The sequence below is a fragment of the Larus michahellis genome, chromosome Z (assembly GCF_964199755.1).
Source record: "Larus michahellis chromosome Z, bLarMic1.1, whole genome shotgun sequence".
In the NCBI taxonomy this organism is placed as follows: domain Eukaryota; kingdom Metazoa; phylum Chordata; class Aves; order Charadriiformes; family Laridae; genus Larus; species Larus michahellis.
Window position 1 is genome coordinate 30972879 of NC_133930.1, and position 14807 is coordinate 30987685.

General features: G+C 42.3%; 1 protein-coding gene and 1 long non-coding RNA gene across 8 annotated transcripts in view; one reads left to right on the plus strand and one right to left on the minus strand.

The window, feature by feature from the left end:
• Positions 1-13002, minus strand: part of LOC141736242 (uncharacterized) — a 22867-nt gene extending 9865 nt beyond the window's left edge. Inside the window, exons 1-3 of the long non-coding RNA XR_012584928.1 lie at positions 12738-13002; positions 6005-6093; positions 3937-4057 (exon numbers count right to left, since the gene is read on the minus strand). This is a non-coding gene — a long non-coding RNA (uncharacterized LOC141736242). The remainder of the gene's footprint in view (positions 1-3936; positions 4058-6004; positions 6094-12737) is intronic.
• Positions 13003-13174: 172 nt separating this feature from the next.
• RIC1 (RIC1 homolog, RAB6A GEF complex partner 1) overlaps positions 13175-14807 on the plus strand; it is a 52149-nt gene continuing 50516 nt past the window's right edge. For 4 of the 7 annotated variants that reach the window (XR_012584854.1, XM_074569268.1, XM_074569273.1 and 1 more), the window contains exon 1: positions 13175-13894. Coding sequence is in view for 5 of the 7 variants with exons in the window: in XM_074569268.1 (XP_074425369.1) it covers positions 13754-13894 (141 nt within the window). In the remaining 2 variants the exon portion in view is untranslated. The remainder of the gene's footprint in view (positions 13895-14807) is intronic. The other 3 variants (XM_074569270.1, XM_074569269.1, XM_074569274.1) reach the window with 2 other exon arrangements.

Sequence of the window (14807 nt, forward strand, 5' to 3'; positions counted from 1 at the left end):
CTCCTGGGCCCATGGGCAGAGGGTGCACCGGCGGGGGTCATCGATGAGGCTGTCCAGGACAGCTAAAGCCTACTGTTAGACGTAGCCCCCTAGTAATGAGGAGTCCATTGCCTTCTGTAATACATCCCATGTTCATTATTACTAGTTTTAATAGCAATCATCTTTTTACAAGAGTAGGACATCTCCTGTGACTCCATTCTTAGAGCAGCCAATTCTGCAGTAACTATGCTCCTTCTGCTTTAACTGTCATATTTAACTACATGTTGCTATTTTTAAATGCAATAGGGAAGTACTGATGCGTAGAGCTATTATATTCATACTCAAATATAACTGTTAACAAAAACTAAAAGTCAATTAATTTCCAGTTGCTCTTCGTTGCACAGCAGCACTATTTTTTCCTTAGAAAAGCAGGAACAGCCCGAGTTCCAAGTAGAGATTTGGAAAAGTCTGAGCAGAAATATGGCCAACTTGATCCCTGTACCTGCTCCAATGGACTTTTTTCCCTGATAATATGAAAGTAACAAAGAAACAAAAGTTGTCCCAGTTTCTCTATAGTTAAGCTCCGCTGAGCTGACCACAATGCTGCTAACAGATCTTATCTCAAATTAGGCAGATTGGTTACATGCTTTAGTGACCTATTCACTTCTCTCTTTTTCAAAGCAAACTTGTTTAACTTTAACAAGATGCCACCTCAGGGCAGCTTCCCACATCTACATGGCATGACTTTGCAACTTTGCTACTTCTCACAAGGCAGCAGACCAGAAGATGGGTGGGGCTGATAACACAATACCAAGTGGTAGAGACCTTCCTTGCACTAGTTCCGCCTTTATTGAACAGCCATGCTCAGCCAAGGCCTTTTAACTTAAAGAGAGCATTACACAAGGTATCATGGCATGGATCCAAGTGATCTTCAGTTGAATAAATCATCAGCTCAAGTACTACAGAAAGACCTAATAGCAGAGTAATGGAGAATTACAAACAAGATCCCATAATAAGATCCCATCATGTGCAGAAAAAAACATGGCAAAATGCAAGAACAAAGCAAGTACTATTAAAAAAAGACAAAGACAGATGGTAGCTATGATACTTCCTCCCCTGCAAAACAGGGAAAAGGCAGCAGCATGTTTTACTAAGCAGCCCTGGGGATGTGAAAACAAAATAGTTTCATAGCTGAGCAAATTCTGTTGCTGTTCAGTTATTTAACCGCTGCCCTGGCTGTTGGGCACATAACCCTGGAATACTGTGTCTCAAACAGTAACAGGATTTTGCTGGTGTTTCTAATCAGGAATTTGTTAGCAAATTACTAAAGGTTTCTTTGTGTGCCAGACTAACGGCTTTCGGTCCTATTTTCTGTCTGATTCCTCTCCTCTTCCCCTGCCCTCCTCTGCATATTTCATATTTCAAATTTCCTTGAGCAGACACAGAAAAAGCAAAAATAAAATGACCACACATTTGTTAACATTTTTACCTATATTACTAACACCAGCTGAGTCAGAGTACAACTCTCTGGCTGATGTCTCCAGTAATCCGTTTCTGCTGGTGAGTCTCTAAAGGCTTTATTCTACAAATATAGAGATTTGAATATTTTATGCTATTAGACTAAGGTGCCATTTCAAGTCAAACTCTATGAATACAATCGGCAAGCTGTCTGATGCCTAAGCACTGTCCAAGGATGCTGTGGGTGTGTGACGGCTGTTTTGAATGCCATGAGAACAACTGCACAAGTTGCTTCTCGTAGGAAACATTGAGGGAAAACAATAACATCGCTGCAAGATCTGGTTTTTTTGTTCTTTTTTAAAAAATTGTTTGCTGTACACTAGCAACATGTGTGAATTTTGTAACAGAGAGACTCGTAATCTGTCTCTGGTGTTCTTAGAGTTTTAATGACACCCAACCCTTGTCAAGCAGGCATAAAAGTGGTACCTTCCATTGCTATTGGTATGAGAGAGGCTTGTATTTTGCCTGTCATTCACATGTTGAAACACCAGATTGCTAAGTGGTTCCACCTGTTTCGTCAATAATGAAATTATAATGTCCTGATTCTGGTGCAAAATCCTGTATTTCTGCACCTCTTCTATTCTTCTACTGGTAGAAGTTCAGTTTTCAGCTCCTTAATTCAGATTTTCACATCGCATTTGGAAGCTTCTCATCAGACCTTTCAGCCACATCTGTAATGTAGCACAGGACTCTGCCTGTAACATGGGCATTTTTTTTTTGCTATCTCAGCAAAAGGCATATTATTTTGAAATCCAGTTCATAGTGGGAGTAGGAAGGAAGAAAGCATGAAATGTCAATATTAAAAGGATTGTCATAAAACTTGGAGAAGAGGATCACAAGACCAAGAATGTCACATGACACAAGACAGCATGTGCTCATGAACAAGTGCTTTTTTTAAATCTTGTTTTTTCTCCAAATTTTGCTGAGCAATGGCGTATCTTTTTTCCCCATATATAGATAGAGCTACATCCTGCGGGGCACCAAGGTCTTGCAGGTCCCTTTATGTTCAATGTAAGCTGCAAAAACTGAACAGTTTCAAGGACTGGATCTATATACCTAATTTTTCTACTGACTGCAGTTATGCATGTCATGCTTGCTTACAAGCCTTGCAAGCTTGTAATTTTTTCCAGCTGAAAAAGCAAAGGTTGCAGGAACAGTTTTGCCTGTGTGCCTTCCCATAAGCTCTCAGGTATCTATCAGAGGAATTAAATAGCAAACAAAATTTTGCAAATCCATCTATGAAAAATTAATTTGTAATTGGCTAGTCACTAAGGTTCCCTTTTTCATTTCAGTAGAGATTAACTAGAATTCTATCTATTTGTACATGGTTTTTCAATAAAATGGACACTCTGTCAAAGAACACAAACACGGCATTTTGAAATGTGTTGCCTGAGTAAAAGTTGAAGGAGGATCACGGGATAGTGTGGATGAAGCATGAGAGTTTTGCCTCGTTTAATGTTGGGGACTGCTCATGAACTATGTACGATGCATCCCAAACAGAGAACACAGAAATGACAGGGATTTTGATTCTGGGTGTTATGGTTTTTATCCTTTACGTAAACTTCTTCAAGCTCTTCAAGGAACAATACATACTGGCTGATCCATTACTTTCGGAAAAAATCATAAAATGGGAAGAAAACATGTCTGCAACATAAAAGCCTGCTCAAGAAGTGGACCCACTGACTTCCTCCTCCTGTTTATTCAGTGCCTATCCAAAGGCAAGCTTCATTGGATACTCTCTAAGTCTTAGACTGGAGGGGCCAGTGAACACCAGATCCTTATTCATACCGTCGAGTTTGATAGATTTTGCAATGTTTCCTCCTCATCTCTTCCTTCCATGATTCCCATGTAAACACAAACCACATTCACATAAGCATGGAGATGCAGGTGGCCTCATCCAGTTCCTCGTCCCTGGCTGATCAGTCCCGAAGGTCAATAGTGAAACACTCACTCACACATCTTACACATACATCCACATTTGCAGTCCTTTTCAGGTCATGTACAATAATTTTCCACATCCTGTTCACTGAACTTAGCCCTGGGTCAGATCCTAGCCACGAGCCTGCAGTCCTGAGGCCTTTTTGATCATTCTTGTTGCCCTTCGTACGCCTTTTTGATGTGAAAGGGTGAGAACAGCCAACAGTGTTCAAGTGACAAGACCACCTTGAATTATGCGCTGATAAAATAACCTTCTCATTTCTATCAGTAAAGTACTATTGAGTTGGCATTTGTTAGGGCAAAACGTCAATGATTTTAAAAGTGTTTAAGAGTTGATACTGTAGCCCTGGTTTGGGAGCACATTAAAAACATGCTAATTTTCAATGTGTGAATAAAAACCTCTCATCTTTACAGTAGGTCACACTGAAAGTACTAAAGTGTTTAACGTATTTAACTACCACTGCAGCAAATGGGAGTCACAGAGGCACTTAAAGCACATACTTGCTAAACTGGAGTCTTCTGACTAAACACCTTGCTGCATCTGTCCTCACTCAGGCACGTGCATTTTCAGTCACAGAGATTACTTCAATATATTCGGGTCTGTCCAGCAATTTTCATTGGCCTACATAAGCAAAACAGAAAAATAACTCTTAATATGGAAGTATAGTATTCTTAATACAATGTAGTAATTATTCTTAATTAGACTGTAAACACGCCAGTCACTCTGAGACCTGTGTTTCCCAGGACTGTTTAAGAACAATTGGTGCTGTTTCATCATATGATTCCAAAACAAGAGTAATAGAAACATTTCTGCCTGAGCATGCCCTTATTTTGCATTCATTGTCACGTGTTTACTATAAGTATTAAGCCAAGTCATAAAGCAGTATCTGAGCTGGAAAAATGGCATCCAAGGATATATAACTTGCTTAACAAAACAAGTAAGCATTGATGTGCAGAACTGTATTTTGTTCTGACAGTATTCCAACCAGTTTGCTTCCCACTCAATAGTTTTGTGGGTATGGTCTACAAAAGCTGAAACACTTCTCTCTTTTTTTAACTAAGATTGTATCACTGAAACAAATGCTTTGTTTACATTTAGGAAAATGTCTATTTAACTCTATCAAGGAACTGCTGAAAGGTTGTCGTGGTTCAGTGACTGAAAAAATGTGACTACTGGGGTGTAGCCTAAAAGCAGAAGTTCATAAAGCACTTCCCCTTCTAATCTAATTTACATCTCCAGAAGAACAAGCTCTATAGCTCCACACAGTGTTTATTTACAAATGTCAAATCTCTAAGCAGGTCACAGGATAGTTAATTAGAGATTTTTCTAAATGTGGATAAAGTCAACTAACTCTCTATAATTTTTCTAATGCATTCTTCTTTAATGTGTTTATTTTTCTCATAGGTTATTTAGTATTTGTGAGGTCCATCTAAGAATATAACTGACAGTATTCACACTTTTTGTGTGCGTCTATATTACCAGCTAGTCCTGATGTTGCATCTTTTGCCCCTTCAGATCTTCAGCTGAAGTACATGCTTCTGCTTGACAAAAAACTTGAAATCTGTCTCCTTAACTAATTTACATACATAACAATTTGGTGAGGCTCATATTATTAGCAAGATTTTAACAACAGAGGCTTAGGTGACTTCCTAGAGACCACACAGGTGTCCCTGAATGGTCTCAGACCAGAAGTCAGAACTCTTTGGATACTATTGTCCTCACTGCTCTGAGACTCCTGACTGGAAAACATATTTTGGCTTGATGTGCACGGAATAGGCATGAAGAGCAATTTACCCATAAATACAGAAAAGAAGAGGCTCTGCTTTATGCTGATGATAATTCTTGCATCGAATGGGTTACCGTTACCATTTAATCAATGATGATTTGGGATGAGCAATCAGTTTTCATGTAATTTATCAAGAGAGAAATGATTTCCCAGTTTTGTCCTGCAACTGGAAGATATTCTAAGTCTGCAATAGATCACCAACAAACAGGAAACAACATCATGAGTTCAAACACCATTTATTTTACATTGCACGTGAACAGGAAAGAGTTAAAAAATATGATGCCTTCTCTGACAGTGACAATTTCAGTTGTACTTGCAGCTGCATTTTAGGGATATTGGGACAGCTCTACCTCAGTATCGACTTGGCTGAGTCTGACACAAGGGCCTTACAAAAAAGCTGATTTATTTTCATTGTAGTCACCGATCACAAAGAAGTAAAAACTGAATTGATCGCCCGTTTCTTTCAGACACAACCACGTCAGTATAGACAGGGATGAGCTCCTACGGGGAAGAGAGATGGGAACTGGAATTCCTGTCGTTCAGGATGCTGCATGGCTGTAACACACAAACTGATAGTAAACCGGGCTCTTGAAACAAGTGGTTTGCGTAACATTTTGTGGATGTTTACTTACAGCACTCTGTGTTTGTTTCCAAGCAGCTTGGGAATAAAATTCCAAAGTTCAGATGATGAACTGCTAGCAAAATATTTAAAAAGAACTAGCTCAACCAGTATAAATACGTAATCAAAATAAAGTGGATTTGCTACAGCTGTCTTTGCTTACCAAATACAAGCCTGCAGAGGGCAGTGACAATGCTATAGGCACTTTAATACAGTGTCAGAGGTTCTTTAATATGCATCTCAGTCAAATGCCTACAATGAAGAGACACAGAAGACAAAATTAAGGTAAATATTAACTAATCACATACAAGAAAATCCCTCTATTTTATTTTTTTCTTTTTTCATTTTATTTTTTTACTTTGTCCCTTGTATCTGCTCAAGAAAATACTTGCAAATGTGTTTTGCATCTTGACACCTGTAAGTCATGATTCTGCTTCTTGGATAGAGGCAGTGTCCCATGCTGCAGATGATGTCCAACAGCCTACCAGATCAGACTCCCGCCTCCAACATGTATGTTCTTTACTGTTCAAGGCATGATCTATTACAGATAACACTGTATCCATAACACAAGTTTATGGGTAACTTGTATCAATATAATATGTAGAGCAATATAATTCAAGTGCACTTTTGTGAGTTTCAGATGATACAATGCAGCAAATGTTCACAAAATTCCAGAAGCACCTAGTAAAGTCAATGATTTAAATGTATAAAATACAACAAGTCTAGGTCATCCTACCTACCAAAGCTTCCATATCCAAGAACTATCTCTCTAACCATTTTGCCCATGATTCCGTAATGTATATGTATATTACATGTAATGTATAGTAACCATACTGTGCACCCCGTACTTCAGATAGAGTGTGCTACCTGGTAAAAACTTGCAGCCGTCACCCCAAAAAACCTTAATTCATTTCTTTCCACACGTGGCAGTTTGCATGGTGCTTTGGTCAGTTTGTTCATAATGTTGGTGCTTTCCTTAAGAGGCTGCATTGAATGCTCCAGAATCTAAAAGAATAAACGTATTTCCTAAAGCCAAGACTTTAAAAATTATCTGTGATTCTGGATGTTCCGGCTTCCTTGTATCAAATATCAAACATCTTCAATGAATGCAATTCTCTAGACATATTCAGGAACCACAATGGCTTTTGGCAAAGCAACTGTGCGGACAAAGCAAATACTTCAGTGGTAGGCTGCTCTTGAAACTAAGAGCATATTCATCAGTCACTGAAACCCAGATAATAAAGTCTGAAAGAAGATAATGTATTTCTAAGGATATTTTTACTGAGGAGGAATTTTTTTTAAAAATAATGTCCTACTGAATTTATAGCACTTATGAAACCAAGTCCTCTGGATTCTTTCTATAAGGATTTTGTTCCGAAGAACCCAAATCTTCCACAAATGTTGTGGTAGCGATGTTAAATCTGACAGCCCATGATTTTGGCACATATATTTATTGACACTGACAATGATTAATCCATTAAGTAATAAGAGTTGCTTTCAGAGCTTTCAAATATTTTTCTACTTTTACCTTCATGTGTGGTTTTATATATCATGTATCACTGTTAATGTATGGGTAAGAGCTCTGCTTTGATTTCCCTTTCTATTTTGTCGGAGACGAGTAAACATAAGAAAGTATTTTGGGCCCAAATTTATTTGATTCCATAACTACAACTTTATTGCAATATTTATATCCACTCCAAAATTCACTAGCAAATTTACTAACTTACTTGCAAATTTTAGGTTTGGGTTCTTGAATGCTTGAGGAAAGCTACTTCTGCCAGCTACTAGCGATTTTGTGACCATTTGTGAATAATTGAGTACTGGGAAAAACAGGTGGAGGGTATCCAATTAATTTTATAACTTGCACTTCCTTTGCTCAGAATTACCTTTTTACTCTATTTAACCTTAGCTGGGTATAAAAATAAAAAAATAATTTGACTTAAAGTGAGTAGAACTATAATGATTAATCCAAAAGAAATGTACTGGTCTATTCCAGAATGATTGTTTTGTATGGTAAAATGATGGAGTCTAGCTATTGTAAATGAGCATTGTCCCAGTATTTCAGGTCATATACCATATATAAGCACAGATTGCTGAATTTGATTTTGCAGTAACAATAGAATATACTGTTCTTCCCCTTCTTTCTAACAGTCTCTTCACAGGAATACTCCTGACTTGTTTGTTTCATAACCAATTTTAAGATGACAAGATGACTGAATAAAGATATTTTGATATACACAACACAGATGCTCATGCATTGTCACACACCTTCTATGGTTTATATGATGTAATACCTGCATTTTAAAGCAGCCTGGCAAAAACTTCATGCCATTGACTATGACCATGCGTCACTAAAAGTCCTTCTGTAAGTTTTTTTGCCTTTGAGCTATGTTGCTGGCAGTAATAACAGTCAGGGGAAGGGTCTTTTTTAAAAATAACTGTTCATGCAACAGCTGCAGACATAAGATTAGGTGAGAGCTAGCTGCATAATCTAAATGACAATACATGGCAATAGCTGCAAAGCAATGCCAGGAGTCTAACAGTGGCAACTGTGCGAAATACCTACCCTTCTGGATCTACTTTTGCCACCAGCAGTGTCCCCTCCTTCCTCTCACGAGCCTGCTAGTATCGAGACTTAAGGATCTAGGCTTGTATATTTTAATGTGCATGGATGCTCCCACAGATCTGCAGGAGCTCTTCGTTTTCAGGACACAGCTATCTCAAGAGTGCAGTTTCTAAAACAATAGGTCTGTCACTGAGTAGGCAGCTGCAAGCAAGTCTTATCTTCAACTAGGTGAACTTGATGACAACTGACAACCGGACCTTTGTGCATAAAAGGCTTTCACAACTCTGTCGAGCTTTGTTATCATAGTCTCACTGCTATATCCTGTAATTGTGCCTTGGTAGCCACTGCCAGATCTGTTCAAGAAATTCCGTGAGCTTAGTCCCCTCTGTGCATTTCATTTCCACACAACTTTTGCGTCACAGGGTATTAGGAGTTACATTCCCATACCACAACACTGAAAAATGTGCTTGTGTTTTTGTACTCAAGTACAAACAGCCTACGTTTGTCTATTAAAAGTCTGTTATTACCAAATTGCCAATCTAGGCATCTAAATATGTTCTTGATACAGACCACAGAATTGTACCAAAAGTGACATAGTTTAGATCATATTCATATCACTGATTTGAGGATTTTGATAGTCACATTTTTAACGAAACACTGCACCACCATTATTTCTCATTTCAATTGTGTGCCTCGTGTCTCTCCACAGAGAAAGCAACAATAGCAACCATACAAACATTGCAAAGACTTCAGTCTCTTTACTTTTTGCACAATATACAGTTACAAAAAAAACCCTACAGTGTAGTTGCTATTAACAGCAATAGTCGTTTCCTTCATGAATGCTGCCCTCAGCATACAACCTCGCATTGTTCCACAGGAACAAGAAGAGCTGGAAGCATGTTTGCCTCTTCTGCGTACACATGTGTTAGGATGCTGTAGCACTAACTAAAGAAGCTACAAGGAAGTATGAAAGACATGCAGGTCCCTTACTTATTGTTTCATGGACTTTCTTTGAGAAATTTCTCTGTACTTTCATCAAGTAAGGTGCACTTGGCAAAATGTAATTAATCCAGAAGAAGGATCATCATAAAAGTCATACCTATTCTTCAAGATGTATTTTGTATCATTCATTTCCTAATATGAGGAATAGAAGGGGAGTTAGTAAGTGAGATGCTGCTACACTCCTGAATATTATTTCCATTTCCTAGTTTAGAATGCTAGCTATCAAAAAAGCAGGCCAAAAAGAGTTCAGAGAAGAGACTATAGCAAGAAGGGTGCTTGTAGTGATTGGCACCGATTGGCATCTATCTGACAGCAGGGAATTTGATGGCAACACATTTTCCAGTTGCATACTTAAAAGTCTAAGGTATGAAATATCTTGTTATTCTGCTCCTTTACGATAATTTTTTTCAAGTTATATTACAGTTTTGTCTGAATTCCAATATATACATCTTGTAATTCACTTCTCTTCCTGTGTTTGTGTTCAGACAGAAATATTTCAGCTGGAACGTGGTATTTCGTATGGTAACAACAACAATTTATTAGCAGAAAGATGCTAGGAGAGAGCAGGCCTTAGGTGAGGGGACAGACCACGTTCTTTGAAGGGAACTGGGTAATCAGCATGCAGTGAGACCTGTTTCAAGACAGCTCAGCCAGAGAAACTCCTCTAGCAAGTAGTGCTGGGCGACTGGTTCAGTAAACTTCCCTGGTTATTTCTACTGGTAGATATTTCTTTCCAAGACAGGCACTGCCTTTGGAATAGTGTGGACATCTACCTTTAGTTCTCTTCCATCTCCTTTTATTTTCTAATTACAAGAGGAGACTAACAAGCCCCATTCACTACATCTAAAGCTATAGCTTTAGTTTCTACTCTTCATCCTTCACACTACATGCTCCTGTGCTCTTAACTCTCACAGGAGTTTGCAGTCCTAAGGGATGTGGGTCAGGTGAAGAGTGAAATCAGGACCCTGAATTTTGGGAAAGCAAACTTCCAGCTCTGCAAGGAGTTAGTCAATGGGAAACTGCCCTCAGGGACAAGGCAGCAGAACAGAGCTGGCAGATCTTTAAGGACACTTTCAATAAAGGGCAAGAGCTCTTGATCCCCAGGTGTAAGAAATCGGGAGAGGAAGGCAAGAGAGACCATAATGGATGAGTCAAGACCTGCTGGTCAAACTAAAGGGCAAGAAGGAAATGCACAGGCAGCGGAAGCAGGGACAGGTATCCTGGGAAGAGTACAGGCACCTGCCCTGTTGTGTACGGATGGGCTCAGGAAGGCCAAGGTGTAACTGGAGCTGAACTTGGCAAGGGATACAATGAATAATAAGAAGGGCTTCTACAGGTGTGTCAGCCAGAAAAGGAAGGTCAAAGAAAGAGTACCCCCCCTAATAAGCAAGACTGGCAAACTGGTAAAAATGGACAAGAAGTCTGAGGTACACAAAAACATTTTTGCCTCAGTCTTCACTGGCAACCTCTCTTTCCACACCCCTCGAGTTGATGGACCAGAAGATGGGGACTGGGGGAGCAAAGTCCCTCGCACTGTAAGAGAAGATCAGGTTCCAGACCACCTGAGGAACCTGAACATAAATAAGCTTATGGAACCTGACAAGATGCATCCAAGTCCTGAGGAAACTAGCTGATGCATTTGCCAAGCCACTCTCCATGATATTTGAAAAGTCATAGCAGTCAGGTGAGGTCCTCGGCGACTGGAAAAAGGGAAACATCACACTCATTTTTAAAAAGGGTAGACAGGAGGACCCTGGGAACTACCGACCTGTCAGCCTCACCTCTGTGCCTGGGAAGATTATGGACCAGATATTCCTAGAAGCCATGCTAAGGCACATGGATGACAGGGAGGTGATTTGAGACAGCCAGCATGGCTTCAATAAGGACAAGTCTTGCTTGACCAACCTAGTGGCCTTCTATGATGGAGTGACTACATCAGTGGACAAGAGAAGAGCTATGGATATCATCTATCTGGACTTCTCTAAGGCCTTTGACACGGTCCCCACAATATCCTTCTCTCTAAACTGGAGAGATATGGATTTGATGGGTGGACTGTTCAGTGGATGAGGAGTTGGCTGGATGGCCGCATCCAGAGGGTAGTGCTCAATGGCTCGCTGTCTAGATGGAGACCAGTGACAAGCAGTGTCCCTCAGGAGTCCATATTGGGACCAGTACTGTTCAGTATCTTCATCAATTAAATTGCACGATTGAGAGCACTCTCAGTAACTTTGCAGATGACACCAAGCTGAGCAGTGAGGCTGACACTCCTGAGGGATGGGATGCCACCCGGAGGGACCTGGACAGGCTCAAGAAGTGGGCCCATGTGAACCACATGAGCTTCAACAAGGCCCACTGCAGTGTTCTGCACCTGGGTCAGGGCAACCTCCCCGTGCCAATGCAGGCTGGGGGATGAAGGGATTGAGAGCAGCCCTGCTGAGAAGGACTTGGGGGTACTGGTGGACATGAGCCAACAGCACAGCCCAGAAGGCCAACTGTACCCTGGGCTACATCAAAAGAAGTGCATCCAGCAGGTTGAGGGGGGTGATTCTCCCCCTCTACTCTGCTCGTGTTGAGACCCCACCTGGAGTACTGCATCCAGCTCTGGAGTCCTCAGCACAGGAAAGACATAGACCTCTTGGGAGTTAGTCCAGAGGAGGGCCACAAAAATAATCATATAGATGGAACACCTCTCCTATGAGGAAAGCCTGAGAGTTGGAGTTGTTCTGTGTAGAGAAGGCTCCAGGAAGACCTTATTGCAACCTTTCAGTACTTAAAGGGGGCCTATAGGAAAGATGGGGACAGCGTTTTTAGCAGGGCCTGTTGTGATAAGGGGTAATGTCTTTATACTAAAAGAGGGAAGATTTAAACTACATATAAGGAAGAAATTTTTTACAATGAAGGTGGTGAAACACTGGAACAGGTTGCCCATGAAGTGGTAGATGCATCATCCCTGGAAACATTCAACGTCAGGTTGGACTGGGCTCTGTGCAACACGATCTAGTTGAAGGTGTCCCTGCTCATTGGAGGGGAGGCTGGACTAGATGACTTTGATTCAAAGTCCCCTCCAACCCAAACTATTCCATGATTAATACGTGAATAAAAGCACCTGGGCAGCCTTGGAAAGAAGATTAAGGCACAGGCCTTGGCTGAGATATAACCCAGCAGGAAAAAAAAATGACTTTTTTTTTTTTTTCAGATGAATCAGATTCTTGATGCAACTCATCACTTGGGAGAAATGTTTGTGCCAGCACCTGGCAGAAGCTTGACACCAAACCCATGACGATACACACGCAGTGCATGAGCAACTGTTCCCTGCACCTGCGCTCACCTTGTCTGCAAAACACAGCCTTAATGGCAATGTCCATGCTGGTGACTCACAGGTCTTCCTCAGACAGACTTGTCTTCGTCGCCTACAGCGGCCCACCGTGGCATCCCTCCGCCACTTCATCAACCTCTTCGTGTCCTAAGCCGCAGGCGGGGTGCCAGAGGGACCTACTTTGTGCAAAGGCTCCGACACCACCAAACCCCGACGCAGGCCGGGCCCTCGCGGCGCTCTGAGTCCCCAGCAGCCCAACCGGCGCCCTTGCGCGCCTGCGCAGACCCCCCCGCGCATGCCTCGCCCCGAACCTTGACACGGAGGTTCTCGGGGCGGGAACCTCGGACGCCTCTGACGTCACTTCCACGAGGCCCCCGCCGCCCTGGCCAATAGGCGCCTCCGTGCCTGGCCCCGCCCCGCCCCCGCCCCGCCCTCCGCCGCGGGGCTCAGACGCCGTCGAGGGCGGGGAGGAGGGAGATGGCGGCGGCGGCCTCAGTGGCGACGACGAGGACGGCGGTGGCGGCAGCAGCAGAGACACGGAGAGCGGGCGGGCGAGGCACCCGCAGGAGACAGGAGCCGCTGCTGCAGCAGGAGCAGCTCCCGTGGGCCCGGTCGGAGCAGTGACCGGCCACCTCCCCCGCCGCCGCCTCCTCCTCCTTCAGGCCGCGGCCCGCTTTGGCTCTCTCCCCTCCCGGGACTCGCTTCCTCCGCTCCTGCCCTCGGTGTCTCCGGCGCTCCCCGCGTTCCTCCCCCCTACACGAGAGCAGCGGCGGCGGTTGGGGGCGACGGGCCCCATCGGCGGGGAGACCTGGGCCGCCCCGCTGAGTCGAGGGGTCCCGTCGCTTTGCTGGTGATTATGCATGGTTGGCTCCGGGCCGGTGGTCAGAGCCCGTCGTGCGGAAGCCGTCGAGCGGACAGCGAGCCCTCCTGCGTCTCCCCTTCGGCTGATGTCCCCGCCGTGCCCCCTCATAGGCTAGAGTAGGCTGGGAGCCCCGCGTCTCTCCCCGGGGAGAGGGAAATCTACAGCCATGTATTTCCTCAGCGGCTGGCCCAAGAGGCTGTTGTGTCCCCTGGAGTCCCTGGAGCAACCTCTTCACATCCAGACGGATCCCCAGAGAGCTTTCTTCGCAGTGTTATCCCCATCTCAGCTAAGCATCTGGTACTGCAGAGTGAGTATCCATGCCCATCCGCCCGCAGACTTTGCTCTCCCAGCTGAAAAGCCCTTTCATATGTAAAATGTGTGGGTTTTTTTCTTTTTTGTTCCTGTCAGGAAGGGTTGAAAAATTTGCGACTAAAGCCTGCAAAATACATCGTTATTTAAGTGAATCTGAGCATTTAAGCACGGTGTTTACTGATAGCAATGTAGCATTAAGAAAATATGTAAGATCAACCTACTTGGAGTTAACACCTGTTATTCCTGAAAATGAGACTTCTGACCAACTTTTTTTTTTCCACTTTGACTTTAAGTAGCACATAAGCTACTTATATAAGGCATATTTGTAGCAATGCCTTTTTTGCAAGTATGCTACATGTCTTCTGCCTTCATATGTTCTATGTTTTATGTAAAAGAATGTATGAATCTAAGAGATATGGAATATGTTTTTGAAACACAGACAGACTATAACATTCTGTGTAATGATATAACACAGAAGTTCACAAACTTTTCTTCTTATGAAAACTAAAAGTTTTGCAGCCCTAAACAGAAGAATTGTCATGGGTTTTGAATGGAAGTTGCTGCTCTAGCAATATCCAGTTTGAGACTACGTGAATAATTGTCATTAAATGCCTTCCTTTTAATTCACTTTGAATTAGTGTGGCAACAAAAATGCTGTTTGTCAGTTTGATTTGATGCACTTAATGAGACATTGGTATTGACTTTAAATTTTGATGATGGATCCTTTTAAATACTGCCTAGATTAGATCCTAAATCTGTCTATAAATACCTCGAACTCCAGGTAATTTATAGAGTTCATCTCGGATTACAGGAGAAAACCAACAATCCAGTTTTAGAAAGCTATTGCTGAAAGGTATCAAATGGCAGTCATAGCCTTAAAATCTTGTTTTAAGTTATGCTGAGATTTC